We start from the raw sequence: 20,512 nt of genomic DNA, 5'->3' as shown, positions 1-20,512 counted from the left end.
CTGGGTAAAATACTGCATCAGTGTCAGAAGAACACAGAGTCTGAGCTCAGAAATAATTTCTTTTAATGCTTGGGTTGACCTTTTGGTGTCTTTTTTTTTCCTGGTATATCTGTAACTGAACTATATTTGCTACAACCAAACCACATAATGAATAAAGAACTTTAAAACTATGTATCAGTTTACCTACATGGTCAAATATAATTATGCTGAACTGCAGTTCATTTAAGTCCCATGTTGGTTAAAAGCAGTCACTAAGTGCGAGCAAAGGAATTACAGGGGCAGACAGGCTCAGGCAAGGCACCCTCAGCACCCTCCGTATCCAGTGTGTCATGAGCAGGAACAGTCTGCGCTCTTTGAGACAAACAGCTGCTCTCTGTTTGCACAGACAAAAGTGCAATTGTTTTTCCACGTGTTTGGCTAGCTAAACAGAGCCTTGGCTTTAATGCAACATGCTTCCCGAATCATTCACTTATACCATGAAAGGAAGCCACTTTGTGTCTTGAGCAGCAGCAAGAGACGAAGAGACAGAGAAGTGCAGGCAAGAGTCTGTAGGGCAGCAGCTGCGGAGCAGCAGCATCCTTAGAGTGCTCAGGGCAGAGAGCTGAGATAGCCATGGTCTTGTAAAACCAACAGCATCTGAGGAACTCTCCAAGACATCAAGTGAAATGAGTACTGCAACTAAACCAAGTAATACAAAGTAATTTTCATCCTCAGTTGAGAGCAAAAGCAGTTCAAAATGAGCTTTTTGCTGTAGTGGCCTCTAATTCTATGTCTTTTTTGCAGACACTTAGGATACCCTTTTAAAGATTTCAGGCATTCTGCAGATCAGTTTTTCAGATGACAGTACTCTCTTTAGAGAGCCTGGACTACCTGGGAGTGACCTGCAATAGGCTGTGACACCTGGAGCATGGGTGAAATCCCAGCTGTTCCGTCAGGTGCTAGATCTCGCCATTCAATGGCCTATAGACCATGCAGGAACTTGGAAGTTGTATCAAAACACAAGCACAACCCTGTTTTACAGTGCTGCTGTGTCTCTTTCTGAATGGTTACAGCTGTAAGACTTCAGAAAAATCAAGAAAACACTTTCATAAAGGCAGGGTGTTCAGATACCTGGGTTACCCTGTCATAAAACACTGCTTACTTGAAAACAATTTTTAAAACTATAATTTATTAAAATAATGTAACTAAATTTAGAAAATCCACTTATCTCCAATAATTAGGCTGCAGAAATTTTTTTTTTATTTGTATTTTTATTGATGAGAAGGAGCCAATGTACAGACATTAGTACATTGGGGCACTTACCCAACAGCATTTTAGGTGACTGGCCTACAAACAAGGTCAATTATAATGTCAGCTACACTGCTGCGAATGCAGAAAAAAGAGCTCTGAGATATTATGAAACTTGCTGTACTCACATAAGGTTTCAGTTGTTATAAAGAGAAAAAAGTTATTTTATTGCCCAGTAAAACTCTCTCTGTTAAAAGAGTCTTTAGGAAAAATCACACAGCGGCATTGGAAACCTAATACTGCTCTGCAGGCCAAAATTTGGGTCTGGGATAAGCAAGTAAAACCTTGTTAAACCTGTGTCCCTTGGAGGGAGGGTAAGATGTTAAAGGCAACATTTAGACTCAAAAAGTTGAACTCACTATTTTTATACTTCACCTGGGAATTCCCACTGTCTTAATTCCTTTCTCTATAGTGAGTAACATGGATCTTGTTGCTCAAAACCAGGTCTGACAATCATAAAAATATTTTTTTTCTCTGTTTCCTTTTGTGTGTGCAGTTTGCAGTTCACATCCTGCTGGCGCGATGTTTGCGTCAATGTTCCCAACTGCCTGGGAGGGGGTCTTTCCCCTCATACCTCAGCATGTGACTTTTCACACGCCAAGTTTTGATTTCTTTATCAGGTCCACATAGTCACGGCACACACCTGGTCTCTAGTACAAGATAAAGGTGGCTGATTCTTTAGTCAATTTTATATCCACTGGCTCAGAAGAACACAGGTTCATGATCTACTGAAGCAGGCACAGTCCCAGATCCACCTACCTAGTGGCTCAGTCTCCAATCTCCGTGATGGACAATAGCAGATAAAATCTGAGGTCATGGTTACTGCTGCATAAAATGAAAGACGGAATGAAAAAAATCTTTGCATTTTCTTTGGTTTTGCAAAACCAGACTGGTTTTATAGTAAAAATATTAGATGTTCTTAAAATTAGATTTTTCTAAAGTCATAGATGCTTGAATACAGCTTCCACGTTTCTCTGGAGGAGAATGGACCTTTATATTATAGTTTATAATTAAATACTATCAGAAAATGAAGCATATTGTGGGTAGTACTATGCATGTTTAGCTCTGCTGCTTCTCTATTTATGGACAAGCTATGAAAGCAGTTTGTCAGCAACTTTTTCTGAGTGCTCACATTACCAAATACATCCATTCTCAACTCACTCTAATGTAATTATCGAATTCAGCAGCAAGCTGATAACAGAGCTAAAGGAAAATCCCAACCTGCTTCAGTGTTTTCATGCTGTAATTGAAAACAGATGGCAATTCGTGTAATTTATGCTCTTCTACAATTAGTACCATGTTGGTATAAGATATGAATTCTGAGACTGATTTGCATCTGCTTCAACAACACCATATGCTAGTGCACAGCATAAATATTTATCCAAGCCTACTCCATCTTCTCATTTAAAGCTCAATTCCATGAAAAAATGAAAGTACCCTTCAAATACCTTCAATTAGCACTGAAGCATCCTTGGAGTGCTTTGAAGGGCTAGAGGCCCAGCATCAAACAGTGAGGTATCTTCTTTATGCTAAACTTTATGGAGAGGAGTAAATGGAGGCATGTACCTTGTGCCTTATTGATACAATATAAATCCCAGTTTTCAAGCTCTCAATAGAGTGCCTTTAGGAGTTACAAAGAAGTTTCTCACCTAAAATATCCATGCTTCTCTACCTTTCTCACTATCCTCTAAAAGACTTGGAAATTAGACTTGGGATACTTTTTCCTGGGGAAAGATTTTTTTAAGAATTTTTAGACTGACTTATCTTGCTTGCCAGTTATACAATCCTCATGTTCGAGGTCAGGTTGGCAAGGACCATCAAATGGATTTTGTGTTTCTCTGCAGCTTGAGGTACATTCAACTTCACGAGAATCTCACTGTTCAAATTTTTTCCAAGTGCAGGAATATAAGGCATTGGCAATTCCTCTGACATCACATGGTTTGGGGTCGGTTTTCACCCTGCTGGACACTTATAATGTGTGCCTTTTAATCTTCCATGTTACAAATCTGAAATATGTTGTTATTCTGGCAGTACTTGAATTCTTCGGACTAATCAGATAGTACAGATGTTCCTTTGATTGCATGAAATGGGCTTGATGATCCTGATAAAGTAACATCCATTGGCTTCTTGACACAGTGGCAACTCAACTACACTTGGGAGTCGGTTCTTATTCTGCTAGTGAAATCATCATTTGTGAATAACCATTTGAAATTAAATAATCGTTTGTGAATGCAGAAGACAAATGCACAGGCAGAAACTTTATAAAGCTGATCTCCTCCTCATGCCAGCTTTTAGAGATCAGGAGAGCAGAACCATGCAGAAAAGGTCCTGGCTGCACATTACAGTTGCCAAGCTGAGCTCCAAACAGAAGGCACTGGTACCAGTGACAGCATGTGGTCCTTCAAACTCCCTGCTAGAAAAACTAGGCTTGAAAAGCTTAAATAGCCACTGGCAATTTGTATGATTTGAGGACCTTAGGTGTAACAGCTATAAATACTAATTTGCTAAGAATCAATTTAAGGAATCAGATAGCTTTCTTTTAACAGTTTGAGTAGGGCACTGATTTCTCCAGCCAGTAGGAAGAACAGATGATCAGCAAAATGAGTGATTAATTTGTCTCTCTCACAAGCCTCATACTTAGCTAGGTCTGCTTGTTCCATCACACTTTATTGCAGTTATGTCACACTAAATAACAATGTGATGCATAATTTAAGTCACTAGTTGGAAGTCAAGTTGCAACTTTTAAAAAAGTACTTTGCACCTTAAAAGCAGAAATTAACTTACAGAATAAATCACTGAAGAAAAAGAAATTTAGTTTTACTGACAACAGCTGGCAATATGTAGCAATGTCATCTGCAGACAACCAGACTTTTCAGCCAGCCAATAACGAATATTAAAGCAACTTGGGAACTTCAAAATCCTGCTGTTCCTGTCTGCACTGCTGACGACAGCAGACAGCTAAAGAGAGCTGCAAATAACTCAGAAGAACGCATCGCAACACTGACTCCTTTCATAGCCTCACATCGCCTCCAGCTCCCACTTGTTCATGCACTTACAGCAACCACTCTCCTCACAATGCTATCACAGGCAAACACACTTCAGCAAACCAAAAATACTTTAATTAAGCTAATTGAATAGATATTTATTGAACTATTTTCTCAGCTTCACACCTGAAACTTCAGACTATGTGTGGTAATCCTATTTACCAGCCTATTAAGTCCTAAAGAGGTATCAAGTCCTAAAGCTTATAGCCTCTCACACATCTTCAGCAGATCATGCTATTACGGATTTTGTCAGAAATAAATTGTCAGAAAATTCCCCCAGAAGAGGATGTCACACATAAGGAGATGGCAAGTGCTGCCACACTGAGGTGCACATGTGTGACAGAGCCCATGTGTCCCAGCACAGCCACTGCGGGCAGTCAGAGCTCTGTCCTGAGATCACTGAGTTTTCCACTCAGACTCCCAACTCACAGCACTTTGGAGCAGGCCAGGAGCTCAGACAAGCTCAAACTGAAAGCAAGCCACCAGTAAGTCCAGCAGGTAGGTTAACCCTGCAATGTTTACTGCTTTCTGTGAAACATGGTAGAATTTTAAATGCACAAACCAAGGTCCTACAATGAGACTGTAGGCAGCAGTCTTCTCTTAACAGTATGTCCAGCATAAAGACAGGAAAATAGTGCCCTCCAAAACACGAAAGGGCAAAATCACAAGCTTTACAAATAAAGACATTCTAAAAACAATTATAGTGGATGCATCTTCTTAGGAGGAAAATCCCTGCTGTTACTGCCAAGAACTTCTCTACAAACTGCAACGCCAAGTCTTGGCTCTTCTTCAAATTCTTGCCCTTTTGATCATAGCCAACTTTCCTTGTTAGCACTTCTTTGCGCTTACTCTTTTTGCAGACAAAAGCCTCTTGCACCAGCCCACCAGAAGTTACCGTGCCCAACAGCCTGTTTTCAAAGTGCCCTTCCTGCAGCTTCCACACAGGGGAATGCTTAATTTCAAGGAGCTGTCATCTAAAGCCTGTCATTTGATTTCTTTAAATTTTCCAGATTGAGGAGTTCTGTAAACAGATGGATTAAGTGACATAGTTTTTGGTTTTTTTAAATTTCAAGTACCACACTATGATTTACATACTTATTGCCATGGGAACATCTAACAAAAGCCCTTATTTTCAAAGAAAAGCACCATCTCTTCACTTGGCTAAAGGTATTCAGCATTTCCAAAAATGGAGCAACAATTTTTGTGTCTTAAGAGGGGCTCATCTCATACACAAATTTTTATGTGCAATTCTGCTCTGAAAAAACAATTCATATAAAGATAACAGCTTTGAAAATAATCAGATCTGTCTTTCTGTAAAATCAAGGCAATATATTCCAGTTTTACAGCACTGTTTGTTCCTCTCAGGACAGTGAACTATTCTGCATTCTTCGATTTTGCATGGTTCAGGTAGACCTCTGCAACCCCACAGGATTACACATATGACACCACAGTGTTGTTTTCACAAGTCAGGCTTCAGAATTGATCCACTGTACTGCTAGCTTCTATATTCAGAGAATAAAAGGTGCTGTAAAATACTAAACTGCCAATTTCAGGATCTAGAACATATATATATGTTAATTAATAAATAATTTTTAAATTTAGGCCCTTTAAATTTTAGGCATGATCATTATTTGAAAATTATACTCTTCATATAAAAATTGTAACTGTATACTATATTTAGGTGTTGTATAAAACATATTAAAAATTCCAGCTCCCTCAGAACTCAAGCTTCTTTGCCAGCAGGTTGTGTCTGGGTGCTGCATGCTCCAATAAGCTCTGCAGCTGCCATTCCCTGTTTCAAAGCTTCAAAGACAGTATGTTCTTGAAAGTTCCATTAAAAAAAAGAATCAGCAACCAGAGAGCAGAAACCCCTGTCCTGCACTTGTTAAGGAGGGTCCCATGGCAGGTCTGGCACTGTGCAGCAGGCAGGATGTGCATCCCTGGAGCTGTGGCCTCCAGCTTGCTGGATGTGAATAGACAGGTGAGAGACAACTGGGATGAGTGTGATGGGAAAGAGAGATGAATTAGAAGGATGGGCAAAATTCATGGCAAACTGGGGTACATGTAGAATACACCTGAAACCCTCATCTGTGTTGCTGCCATACAAATAAAGCATGGCATAAATTGGTAGTTTAATCTTCCTGGACATTGGAGAAGGTGTTGCAGCTAACTTAATTTTCTTGGTTTTATCTGTACTTAATATAATACTTTGTCTTTGTTTTTCTCTTTGTACAAGGCAGAGATTAATTCACAGATATATGCAGGATGTGATCCAAGCCCACAGGTAAGTCAATGGGCTCTGCATTGCAGTGTAAAAGCTAAAAGTGGAATGTATATTTATTGATTCTTAAATCACTTATGAAGCCATTTCAGCTCTTTATGAAAGCAACATCTATTGTTCTTTCCAAATTGTCTTGAATCTTAACTGCTTTACACTGAACAATGAGCCATGCTACCTTCACTTCCACTAGGTAGTCTGACTTTGTGCCTATACAGGCAAAGTCCAGAAAGTGCATGCCAGCAATCACATAAATTGGAAAGTAAAGAGGGAAGCTAAAACTGTGCAGAGTTGAAAAAAGACATGAAAATTAAGAAAAGAAAAAAAAAATTCCATCAAAAAATAAGAACACCACCAGCACCAAAACCAGCCAACTATATGAAGAAAAACCCACCTCAAAGAGGGAAAAGGTCAAGAAAGTGACTTGAAAAGGAATCGAGTCTCATGTGAAAAAGAGACTTCAAGAATCTCAAGGACAGAAGAAAAGAAATATGAGGGGGTTTAAAGACAACAGAACTCACTGTGCACAAATGCCTGAAACTGAGACAAAGGCACTCAAAACTGGAAGCAAAAGCATCTCTCCCTCCCCATATACAGGCAGCCCAGACCTTCACTGAGCAGCACCAATTTCCCTGGGAAATCATCCCATTTTGAGAACCCACCTTCATCCCAGCTGCAGCTGCTGGCCCACTGGGGTCCACAGCCTGGATGTGGCAGGGTTTGCTCCCCCGCACCACGAAGCCCCAGCCCACGGCATCACCAACGATCTGCAAAGAGGAAAGGACATGATCACTTTCAAGCAGCTCCATGAAATTCAAGGGGGCAACTTCTAAATGGTCCAAGATGTAATTTCAACATCTCTGTACTTCCAACATACAGTAGAGTACAGGCTGCTATGTCACTCATGGGAAAGGCTCTATCCAAATGTTTCCTCTTGATTTTAATGAAGTTCTTTTGTTGAAGTAGGAGGCTGTAAAAGCAATGCTTCCAATGACTAGGTTCAAGAACGCCTTTAAAGAAAGACTCTAGTAATGGATGTGAGTCGAATTTTCTGTCCCATCATACAGAAAACCCTGCTAGAGAACTTCAGTTTGGGTAGGTGATCCACTCCAGGAGAGCAAGAGCACCAAGTCCAAATGAGTTTGTATAATACTAATGTTATTGGCTTAATGTAATTTTACACCCCTTTAAAGTATCACACTGGCATAAAAACAGAAAAAGCAAGTGCTGAATCAGACCTGAAATTTGTACTGATAATGGAGTTTGAGATTTTAAAGTATAAACCTCAGCAAATACAAATAAACTCTAATTATCCCATCAGAAAATGTCTGTTTGGATTGGCCAATGCATATAACATGCAGAAAATAAAGAAGAGTACTGGAGACATACCGTAAAAGTTTTTCTAACATATGGGGCTCCAGGCATCAAGAGCTCATCAGCAGTCACAGGTCTCTTTAATACTGTGGAGGTACAGAAACAAATATTCAATAAAAACATTCCTCTGGAGTTTCTCCTAATAAATTAGATACAGTGATGAGATTAATCTTTTTGGCCCCACTTCCCTTACATGCTTTCAATTCTTGCAGATTTGTTTGAAAGCAGTAAGAGAACCAAGGAAAAGCCTGCAGAATAATTCTGAGTATAAATTACGAGTTCTTTGGAAAACTGGGTCGTTTAGCCAACAGACTTTGTTGTCTGCAATCAAAATCCTCTAAACACTATCACAAAAATCACAAGTAGCTTTTTCCTGTGTCCAGTGTTGAAATAAGTGACCAACCTTCCTGGCACAGAGCAGCTTTCATTCACAGCTCACTGTGTGCTTGTTGGATGCTCTCTACTATTTCATCTGAGTTGGGTTTGAATCACAGAACTGAATAGCAAGAAAATCTTGCTTGGGTGAAGAATTATCTCAAGAGATTTCTGCAATTGTAGGCACAGCCTTATAATTCCCATCTTATCCAGGGACAAGGTAACCTACAGGTATCTGAGAATTTAAATGAGAGGAAACAGCAATAAGTTTCTGCAGGTCCCCATTCTACAGGTCCCCATTGCCTTCCTATGTAATGGCATCATTTTCCTCTGAAAAATTAAATTTGAAGTTCTGCCAGATCAAATCGTTACCATCCTGCATACCATTTTTCATCTGTCCATAAATGCTTCAAAGGACAACATAAAGATATATGCTGTTTATCCCATATGCCTGTTTCACCCTTAATATTATGCCTGTTTTTCTTTTAGTGATAAATAATTTTGACGATGTCTGTCTTTTCAGTCACAGGTGGGAGATAAAATTTCTCACAGATGGTATTTGAAGACATTCTTTAGTTTCTTAATAACATTCATGGGAGTAGGGAGAATTCTAGCAGACAAACCAATACCTCTTTTTTTTACTTTCCCATGCATTTTGATGAACTGTCATTTAGTCAGTGTCACACCTTGCAGAGCATGTTTCACGTTGCAGAGCAGCGTGAAAAAATTAAATGATTGTACTCATTTGGCAAGTCAGAATCAGGTAAATAATCCATGCAGGCCTCTCTTATGTGCCTCCCTACATTATACCTCCAAGAATTTTATTTTTTTTTTTTTTGTTTGATGATTGTTTTTCTGCATGATTGGTCAAGTCATGACCTGGGTGTTTTTTAAGTGCTTGCCTGCAAGAGAGCTCGTCTGACAAATACCTCTGCCTTGTGTTTATTAGCACGTAGTTCAGCAACACTCTCTGGGTCTGGATAGCAGGAAGCTATTTGTGAACAAAGTCTCCTTATAGTCAGCAGAGGATTAAGAATTCCTTGTAACATTTACATCTGACAGCCTTATGTTAACCTATGCGTGTGGATCTGTACTTGTGCTCTGGGAGAAATAATCCTACATTGCCAGTAATTGTGTAATTCGTAAAGTTCAGTCTGTTTATAAGCCCACTGCTGTCTTCTTTCAAATATGAGTCTGTTAAAGCTATTCACAGTTTGAAAACTAGTCCTAAGGGAAAATTTCTTCTAAAAAATTTATGCAAGAGCAACGTCAGCCTATTTTTTTTCTTCCAGTGTTGTGTAATCAGCTACATTAAAACAAACTTGTTCTCACTACTCATGGGCTGACACTTCATATAAAATCAAGAACCATAAATGAACTGAATAGTTGGCATACTTCAGATAACATACACATTTATGGATAGCACATGAATGCTGTTTTATTTGTCCCAGAAAATTTTCCAGGATGTACTTTATGTACTGGGGACAAAGAGCTCCCCATACAAAAGCTACCAAAATGTTTCTGGAAAGTATACCTGAGAGATATTCTGCCAAAACATGATACTGTAGCACCCTGTATATAGGTGCAAGCCTCTGCATGAAGGGGTGAGAATACTGGAAGGTGGTGCTGAACACCCAACAGCACCACACTGCGAGGATGCAATGGCCACTGGAACTGACAGCATTTCATCTGCTGGGCAACAGGTCTGCTGGAGGGAATTGTGGCTTCTGAGCATATAATCCTACTGAATCCTTCCAATTATTTTAGTTCTGAGCTCCATACTGAATTCCCAGCAGAGCTTAAGCAGAGGGAAGGAAATGCACTAAAAGGAGAGAGATGAAATATACCCTTCCCTTTCTGATGGCCACTCTGCACAGCAGGAATGAAACACACTTTAGTTCACTCATCTCCAGAGTAAATGGTCAATGTTTTGAACAGCACTCACCTAGTGCTTGAGGCACTCTCTTATAATCACTTCAAATGCCAGCATCCCTCTGAAAGCAAAGATTACACATATCCACAGAAGCCTTACCCCGTTGTACAGTCCCCATACCACTGGCAGAGACTTGGTGAATTTGAAATAATAAGGAACTCAAAGGGCAGCAGGGGCCCTGTTTGATATTCAGGGCTATTTCTGAGGGAAACAGAGAGGCTGAAACAATATCTATCTTGGTCTGTTTTTCCCTTCCCAGATGTACAGTAAGAAACAATTTTAAGTGAACCGTGGAAGAATGGGTGTGTTTAACCTTCCGGCGTGGGATAGGAAATCCTTTCAAAAGGAAAATAAGCTTCAACACTACTTCTACCTTCTGAAACAGACCAGTGTAAGACTTAAAACAAACTGAAATGTTCAAATGGTCTCTGACAGGCTGAAACAATGCTGCCTCAGTATTTTGAGAGCCTTGTGTTTTCTGAGAGGTGTTATTCCATAGCAGCTCAAGCAGTCACTGGATAGTTAAACTCTCCTCTGACTTGCACCAAAGGAATGTTTCTAGGAGGAGATTTGAATTGGTTCAGAGCTTGGCAGTGAAGAGGCAAATCTAGGCCTCTGACTGCACGTCCTCCTAAGAGATAAACTGCAGCTCAAACCACAATTATGGACTTGATGCTGAGATTACTGGAGGCAGAGGTCTGGCTTGTGTTCAGCAGGACTTCAGGCTAGATGCTGATAATAGTTCCCTCTGGCCTAAAAAACCTGTGACACCGAATTTTTAATGTATTCTTGGAAACAGAGGCTTAGGCGTGATGACAGGCATTCTTCATGTCGCCTTCTCCCCACAGAGATGTCTGCAGCCTGGCTGCTGTGCATCCTAAGCCATGCTGGTGCTCACCAGATTTGGGGTTGCAGAGCACGGGGGGACTGCTGCTGAGCGTTGGGCTGCTGCTGAAGTAGCCACTGCTGCCACAGCTGCTCATGCTGCTCCTCCGCACTGCCGACACGATCTTTATCTCCTTGGTGGGACTCACTGCAAGCAGAGAGAAAACAAAGAGAGAAAGGGACCCGGTACCAGTTATTAAGCCATTTCCCTGTTTCTTTTTTAAAAAATCCAGCAACAAGCCATGCTTTCACTGACAACACTGGGAATGGGTTAGTATGTCCTACACTGATAAAAGAGTCACTGCATGAGAGTAATGCTGTAACTAACATAACTAACTAACTGCTCCTATTGTAGGGTCTTCTAAGAGGCATTTCAATACAGGGAACTATGTTTTTGCAGTTTTCCTTTCCCTTTTTTTCAGTTCTTACTAGATATTACTGTACACAAATGTGGCAAGGCCTCTTCCCCTCACTTTTAATCTTCTTGAAAACTCTCCAGAGAATGTTTGACAAATTACTTCGAGTTTGGGGGACTTCAACCATTTCAGTTTGAACATGGACCCCAAATTTTGATCAGCATCTGAAATGCTGTTGATACAGATACACCCCAGGGAGCTATAGGTTTGGTGAAATGAGTGAATGGACAATGCCTATGAACAGGGACATGTAATACTCAGCCCAGCATTTTTTTCTAATACTGAAACACCTTGTCCAAAACCAATTTTTTAATACTCTGTGGAGTCACTCTACAAAGAGCAGTATAATTAATGAGTCACCTGAGAGAAAACTGGTGTGTTTCCTGTTGTCATGGTTCTGCTTGCGCAGGCAAAAGGGGCTGTCATGGCTTTCTGGCATCAAGCGAGATTTCTCAGTGAGGAGCTCCATCAGTCGCCGCCGCCGCCGGAAATTCATTCTGCACTGGTAGAGCAAGTCGCTGTCCATAAAATGGTGCTTGTTGGACACTAGCAAAGGAAATGGTTACAAAGTTTATGCCTGGTAGGCACAGAAAGAAAACCAAGCCTACCCGTGTGCAACTTGTGCACTACAGACCCTGCTGTACAGATGCAATGGTCAGAGCTCTCCTCTTCCCCTGTGCAGCCTCAGAAAGAGGAGGAAGGTGGTCAGCTTCACACAGGTGGCTTCAATATACACCCTTTATAACAGCAATAACAAACTAGGAATTGTAGTGGCAAATGCTGAGAAGAATCTTTTACACTACTTTGATTGATGATATGCACTTTACACTGCCCAGTGGAAACAGAAGTGCTTTACAGAGAGCTGTGACAGGTTGCATAGTGGTCCAGCTCTGTGCACGATTCCTCTCTACACCTCTTGCTGCTGCTGGTCGCTACAGACCAGACTTCGCTCCTTATGTCAAGTTTTGTGTAAATTCATCAGTCTAGGACAGCCCCTGGGAGCTCTGCCCAACTACCTTATTCAGATCTACAGGGCAGCAAAGAATCAAGACCTGAGTATTTCCTCTGTCTTGCTCACTACAGACACTGTGTCCCAGACATTTCCTGCAGGCCACTTCCCCCCTTTGCACAGATACACAAGGTTTGGGAACAGGCCCCTGGCCAAAAATCATTTCTTACATAATGAACAAAAATCTTAATTGCAACCTGTATTGACACTGACAACAAATCCCAGGCTGCTGGTGTCAGAGCAGGAGCACCAAGCCTACTCCCAGAGTGCAACATCACTCTAACACCTACATCTTCACTGCCACTGCCGCTGTGATGAAAAACGCAGCAGTTGGATGGAGGCCTGTGCCAAGTGACCTTGGCACTGGTCACTCGGTGAAAGTGACTCCTGAAGGTCCTGACTGCAGGAAAGCTCTCTGGAATACTCTCTGCATTAGTACTGCAGCAACTAAAATAGCTGCAGTATGTGTTTGGCAGCATTTTTCTCAATTTTCACCCAGCTTCTGTGATCACATTCCCCAGAAATAATTTCCCACAGTTGACCTTTTCAATGAAGAATCCAGGTTCTGGATCTTCCTAGTTTATAAACTGCATTTCTTGCAATACTGAATTGTAAGAACTGGTGGGCTGTAGATATTTATGTGTAAAGCATAAACAACAACACAGGCATGTACTGAGGTCAGTCAAGCCTATGATTACATGTCTCAGTAACTTAGCCTCCTGCTGCAGACACAGAATTTTTGCCTTGCTCTTTGCTCTGCCCAACACATGGGGTCCAAAACCCAGCAGAGTCCAAGGTGCTACACAAGACCCAGAGCCTGGAGCCCTGCTGGCCTGCTTTCCTTTCATTCTCATCCCCAACAAGTCTTTCTTGCCCTCATTCCCTTCTGAACACCTCCCTGTGTCTCAGGTTACTCTTCATGGAACTACAGAACTACACCACACATGGCAACCTTGCAAAATAGGCTGTATTTACACATAACCTGCCAGTAAGTAATTTGATGTTTGTGAGCTGAAGAAATAACCTCAAAGACAAAAAAGTCCTGTCCAGTCATCTTTTCCAGGGATGTCAAGTCACCCAGACAACAAGGAAGATTTGAGCCCTAGATATGATCCTCAGGGCACTGTGTTCTATGTGGATGCTTTATAAGGTCAGAACATCTTGCAAAGAAGCATGTCTCTTGCCTGCCTGGGTCTCTGTCACAGAGACCACTGCCTGTACAAAGGGACTTCTACCTTTGGGACACAAGGAATAATCAGCACACAGGAGCTTTCTGAACTGCACATGCTGGTGCCCAAGCTGCCACTCAGGCCATCTGCTCCAGAGCTGCATGGCGTAGGCTGCGAGGCATCCCTTAGATTGCCTGGTTCTGTCAAAGATCTTTGGAAGAGCCAGTGCCACTTGGCTTTTCTCTGCTTCCTTTTGATGCTGAATCTGCTGTGTCCTCAGGGATACAAAATGGCTTTGTTAAGTCAAATTTAGCATCACAAGTAAATCATTACTGTGTTCTGACACATTAATTATTGCAGGCACACACTGCTACTGTGCTCCCCATTTTGGATACATATCATATGCAATTCTATTAAACAACACTTCCTAACAATCACTATTTTTGAAGAACGGAAGTAGAGGAGGAGAGATTTGGCAATGTGCCTACATCCCCCAAAGGATTTGCTATCAGAGGCAGAGCTAGTACGTAGGTGTTTGCAGCTCCCAGTTTCATTTTAAGATCACTGACATAATAAGTAAAAGTAGAAATATCTATCAATATCTTACCACATTATTAGAATAACCTGATTGAAAGACAAAAACAAAAATTTTGAGGCCATCTCAAACTCAATCTTAAAAAGGCAAGCTCTACTTATTCAGCACTATTGTGATTCATAATCTTAAATGAAAGAGGGCTCCACAAACGCTTCCTACAAAATAGAACTGCTGTGGCCAACCATTCACAATGTAAAAAATATCAGTAGCGCTCCTGAATCAAGTTAAATATTAAGAAGTTGCTGTTTTTAACGAAAATTATTCTGTTGTTTGTGTCATTAAACTGAAGTACTCTGACAGTACTCAGAAATTATGATAATCAGAGATAAACACACACTCATGCTGCAGACATTGCCAAGCACTCTGAACTTCAAGAATTACTGACCATGAAACTAGATAATGTAAACATTTTTATGTCATGATACTGAACATATTTTAAAATAACAATACTTGTTTTGAATTAAATATTGCAATATTTCCATACTTAAAACAGCAAGGCTAAGATTTTCCACTGAAGTCATTAATCTCTGCTGTAACTATTTCAGTCCATAGAAGGGTAAATTTTTATACAATAAATGAGTGCAAGTGGAAAAGCTAAGTCCAATGACTGCGTGTTGGAGAATATTTGTATATTATTTACACAACAAAGGATTTGCAGCCAAGATGCTCAGGACATGGAGCATCAGTATAGAATTTGGCATGCTCCTTGACTTTCATGTTTTACCCTCTTCATTTCTAAGGATAGTTCACATATCACGTGTTTGTAACATCATGTAATTTTTTATATATTTAAAAAGAAGCTAAAAACATAAATAGGAGCAATATAGCTCAGACTGCCTCCTTGTGCATATATCATGAAATAAAGTCTCTCACCAAAGTTATGACCATGCCTCATGGGGCTCCTTTTTTAATCAGTTATTTATGATTTGTGATTAAATGTCCAGGCTGTGACTCTGCCAAAGGATGAGTGTATCTGGAAAGGTGTGAAAAAAGGAATTTCCAGATCACGGATCAGAAGGAAGAGGCTGAAGAGGGGAGGCAGATGTGGCTGTCCCTGGAAGACTCCACGGGCGCAGTGGCTGACTTTGAGCAGGAGCCAGGGAAAGCTACACATGCCCTTGTCCTTGGTAAATCACAGCTCCGTGAATGCTGGATGAGAGCACACACAGAAGGCTGGGTTTGTTACTCTGCTGTACCAGGGTTTGTTACACTGGTAGCTGCTGGTGAGAGGTACAGGTGCAGTCATGGGTGCTCACTCGACCACTTTAGCGGCCCGCATTTTGCTGCAAGCAGCAGAGAAAAGTGGGAGTGGAAAGCTTTTCCAAACCGATGGCAGAATGCTGAGAGGGTTGCACAGACTTGCCCAGGAGCAATTTCTTTAAAGGTAATTTAGAGGCTGTTACCTCTGGGTGTTGACTCAGAAGCAGCAGCAGACAAACTTGTGGCAGCTGACAAGGCTCTTGCTCCTGTAGCTCTCACGGAAGCTGCTGCTCTAGAAAGGGATTAGCATTACTACTCCTGAATTAGTTCACTGCCCTTCATAGCACAGCATAGAAAAGCAAACTGGCATCCATTTCAGTTTGTCTTTAACAGTCAAGCCATGGCTGATGAGTGTCAGGACCTGCATTTGTACATTTATGAAAGTGATGCAAAGAGCAAGGTGGGGTGACTTCATGTTTCTTGCTCCAATTTAATTCATGACTGTTCAGGTGGCAACATGTTCATGCTACCATGTGCACCTTATGCAACAGGAAGAAATGCACCGAAGAGAGTAAAGTAAAAATATGGCAACTGGAAACCTCCAAAACCTTAAAAGTACACAAGAGCATTTATTGTCCTGGAAGGAAAGGCACCAACACTCACATATACTCACCAATGTCAAACTTTGGAGGTAAAGTCATAAGCCACCAGTCTAATCTCCCACATACACAGGCCACAAAATTTCTCACAGAAACAGAATTTAACAATTATTTTTTAATCTTACAAAAAATTTAGCTTACTTTAAAGCATTTATTGACCACTTTACTCTTCCCTTTAGAAGCTATTCAAGTCTTCAGTCACTTGCCCCGCCAGAAAATAAAGATTCAACTCAAAGCTGAATTTGCTTAACTTTAGCTGCTAATCCCTGGATTTTGTCACACCTTCATTAGAAAGTTATGTATGATCTGGTAAAAAAATCTTTGCAAAGAAACCGATGAAGACATGAACCCAACTGTCAAATGTATCTTTTACCAACTGAGTAAATACTACCCATTAAATTCTGACCTTTTTTAGCCCTCCTGGAGTCCTCTTCAGAATTTCTTTATCTTTTCTAAAAATCCACTTAACAGAACTGCATAGCCACAATTACAACCTCACTCCCCTTTCCTTACTGGGTGTTGTTTTTTTTGTACATCTCAGGCCCATTGTTACTACTGCACTGTACTGCACAAATAGCATAAAATGGGAATTAATTCTTGCTCTGCACATCCTCCTCTTCCTGCACAGCACTGCTTCACAGCAATGAGTGGAGATTGTATTCTCATTTCCTAGATGCACTGCCTTGTAGTTATACCATTAGCTATACAAAAAACCCACCTATTTTGAGGTATTGACAATTTAATTGAGTTCAATTAATTGTTTACTGTCTCATCTATCCATAGAGCTTGAAAATTTAATTGGCAAGGGTTTTAGCTGGCCATTCACCATTTATGTTACTGTTAAGATGAGAAAAATCACAATATTTATTTTGGATTTTCTCTGTTTGGGAGCACTTAATGTTGCAGCTTTGGTGCTTCTTGTTCCTGGCTGCTTCACAGTTTCTGTTCAGACACATAAAATATAAATAGTAACATCCATGCAAATCTTCTTTCAGCTTGATTCTGACATAAAATCCGAGGATCTGCATGGAGCTCAAACAGCCTTTTCTTTTCCACTTTTTCAAGGAGGCTGATGCACAGCGGAGACAGAAATACTAGCTTTACACTGATTTCATAGGACCAAGGAAGCTTTAGGAAGTACAAAAGCCTATTTTAATAAATGGTATGACTCATGCCTGAAAAATCAGGCCATTTTCATAACTGGCTTTTCCCCCAAATCCCTCCCACCACTTCAATTCCCCATGATTTTTAGCGCTGATAATCTGTGTACATCTCCACTGCAGTGATTAATGCTTTCTACCAGCTGAAAGCTGCAGCCCCCAGTAGGACACATCCAGTGAGGCACTCCAGCTGCTCTGCACGTCCCCAGAAACAACACTGCCACCAAGCAAGCTCGTGGCTGGAGCCAGGGAACGGCTGTTCCATGCTGAGGGAGCAGTGGGAAGGAGATCAAAGTTCCATGAGGAGCCAGATGAGCAGCTTTTCTCAAGAGAGCAGAGGACACACTGAAGTGTGTGCTTATTTGTGTGAGAGTGTGCTTGTGCTAGGGTTAAGAGGAAGAGGCTATAAAACATGAGCAGTGTATGGATTTTTCAGTGTGGGTATGTCATATCTTTCTCCACTTAAAGACACTGAACTCTTTCCAGCAGTGCACAACACATTACCAAGTCTCTGACTGCACAAGGCAGCAGCCCCAGTCTATTTAAAAGTACACTTTATCTTTTTAATGAGGTTGTTTCCTCTATTAAAGTGATGTGAAATGCAGTTGGAAGTTGCAGGAGATCATTCTAGACCTTCACAGTTACTGGCTGCAATAGTCTGTGCCTTCATATTGCAAGTCACAGATGACTATATGAGTTTTGACCTCTGGAGAGGCAGGATATCACCCCGAAAGAGCAATGTCCTGCCAAGCACAAATGTAGGATGATGAGACATGCACTGACAGGCTGCAGGGGCTGGCAGGAGCTGGGGGGTTATCTGAAGGAGAGCACAGCTGGAGCTGCTTCCACCTGCACCCAAAGTGTGCCCAGGGAAGGGTCTGGCTCCCACTCCATGTCATTTTGCTTTCTCACTCTGCTCTCCAAAGCAGAACCAGTCTTTAAAAGGGAAGGAAACAAATCAACACATAAAATACAAGTTCCTTAAAAAAATGCCTCTGTCTATGGATAGCACACAGCTTGCTGAGCCAGCCTCCTCTGTGCCTCAGGCCTTTGGCCAGCCCAGTTTTGGTCCCTTGCCAGAGAAAGTGGAAGTGTGTGTCCACTTTGGCTTTCAGAGACCAGTGGTGAGTCTGTGGGCTTGGCAAACACCCACAGCTGCTGAGCCCTGCAGAGAGCAGCTCTCAGCCAGTCCTCACCCCTCACTGCCCACCTCTGCCACCCCACCCAGCCACCCCCTGTGCTGCCCCTCTTCCACTCTGCCTTCACTGACACACGTGTGGCTGGCACTTTATTCAGCACTGGACAATGCTCTTCCCACTCCTCTCAAAGCCTTCCTGTTTTTCTGCTAATCTGGCACTGCAAATGCATTTTAATCATGGCACCTATTCAGATTAGTTTCCTTTTACACATTGATGAATTCCACCTGCTTGGATCTCCCACCAATCCAGGGAGAGAGATTACAGATGTTCAGTGAGCACAGGGCCCTGGATCTTGGGTCTTGGATTCCCTGCACTGCATAAACACAACAGTTGCATTTCCGCTTTTTATGAATGTTTATATGCTACACAGACCATAGATAAGCCCACCTGTGCATGTATTCAACCATCACATTAAACTCTCGGCAGTGCAGCTGTACTAAATTGTATTTTTTTCTTATTTGGATTACAAGGAATTGACTTTGAGCAGACAATGGATCTCAGCTTGAACTGCTCTTGTTTCCACTGATCCCCTTGTATAGAACTGCAAGGCAGATTCTGGCTCTGAAATACAAAATCCAGAGAGCTGTTCCAGCTCATCCTACTAAGGGCAAAGTCAGTAAGCATGTCCAGAAATAAATTGGTCCTGGAACTGTAAGTAGGTCCAGAAAAAAAAGCTGTGCTGTAACTACAGCTCTCTGAGCTATAACTAGGGAGGGCTTTCTGAGTTGTTTCGATGAACTGTAGTATATCCATGCAGTCAAAAAAGCATCTAGACAATTTTTATACTGTCTTTAAAGCATCAAGATTACAATAGAAAACAGTCAAAAGTTCCTTGGGAACTGAAATTCAGAGTATCCTGTTCTTATTAAGGTGGCATGTTCTGATCAGTGCATTAACATGTTATTTCTGCTGCCTTAAAATAGGTATGCAGATACATGTTTCTATATACATTTTGTCTTTTCAGCCAGTTTGCCATTTATTTGCAGTATATTTTCAAATACACATTACTTACTCTAGCATAAAAAGCCAGTGTTGAATCACACACATTTCAGCAGTCTTTTTGGTTTGTATATGAGGATTTATCATCTTTAATTTAGTAAGTTTACAGAACATAGCCAACTGCTTTTCTTTGCTTCCAAATAAAGTATGGAAAGTGCAGTCTGTGGCAAGGGAAGCAGAAGATGAAAAGGCCCATCTGGGTATCTCTTTTTTTTTGTTGCAGTTGTTAAAACTGAAACTCATTCTCCGTCAGAAAAATAAAATTCAATAGTTAATATGAAAAGAATTTTTCATATGTTATTTACATAAAGCATAGAGCATGTGGCTCTTTCAAAAACCAAATCAATTCCTGCTGTAGATAAAGACAACTCTAAGAAAAGCACAATGAGAAGCTGACAGACTGAGGAATTGGAGGTTTACACAATTACATACAAAGTTCTTATTCTTTGACTTCTTGCAAGGGCAAAATCATGAAAATATGCAAAGTGGTCCCCAGATTTAGCATAAGCAGCTGAATCACTGTGGGTGAAGTTACTGTCCCTGTGCATGGGGACACTGCCAGGGAAGGGCTGCCACACAAACAACTGAGTGCTTCTGCCTGGCACCAGCACGGGGGCAACAGGACTGATAATCAAGTTGTGTTGCAGGACATCACAGAGTAACTGAAGGCTAGGCTTGTGTTTTACTGAGACAAATCAAGGCATCATCTGTAAAAATGTGATGCTTTACAATTTTTAGCATAATGAAAGCTTGGATATATCCCAGGGCTGATGTGATTCAGGTTTTAGATAACTAGAAAATAGTTTTAAAAAATATGTGTTGATTTTGGAGAAGAAAGCTTATGATCAATTAAGTCGAGGATTTATGGTATGCTTCAGTGATATTTGTAAACTGCTATCTGTAGTTGGTATTTCCAAGGAACGGGTTCCA

At 41.1% G+C, this 20,512-nt stretch overlaps 1 protein-coding gene across 1 annotated transcript in view; it reads right to left on the bottom strand.

The window, feature by feature from the left end:
• Positions 1 to 20,512, bottom strand: part of DEPTOR (DEP domain containing MTOR interacting protein) — a 72,964-nt gene that overhangs the window by 11,733 nt on the left and 40,719 nt on the right. Inside the window, exons 6-9 of the mRNA XM_014870123.2 lie at positions 11,953 to 12,138; positions 11,190 to 11,324; positions 7,999 to 8,069; positions 7,272 to 7,376 (exon numbers count right to left, since the gene is read on the bottom strand). Coding sequence (XP_014725609.1) covers positions 7,272 to 7,376; positions 7,999 to 8,069; positions 11,190 to 11,324; positions 11,953 to 12,138 — 497 coding nt within the window. The remainder of the gene's footprint in view (positions 1 to 7,271; positions 7,377 to 7,998; positions 8,070 to 11,189; positions 11,325 to 11,952; positions 12,139 to 20,512) is intronic.

The sequence above is a fragment of the Sturnus vulgaris genome, chromosome 1 (assembly GCF_052056855.1).
Source record: "Sturnus vulgaris isolate bStuVul1 chromosome 1, bStuVul1.hap1, whole genome shotgun sequence".
Taxonomy (NCBI): domain Eukaryota; kingdom Metazoa; phylum Chordata; class Aves; order Passeriformes; family Sturnidae; genus Sturnus; species Sturnus vulgaris.
This window is presented reverse-complemented; position numbering and strand designations above follow the sequence as displayed.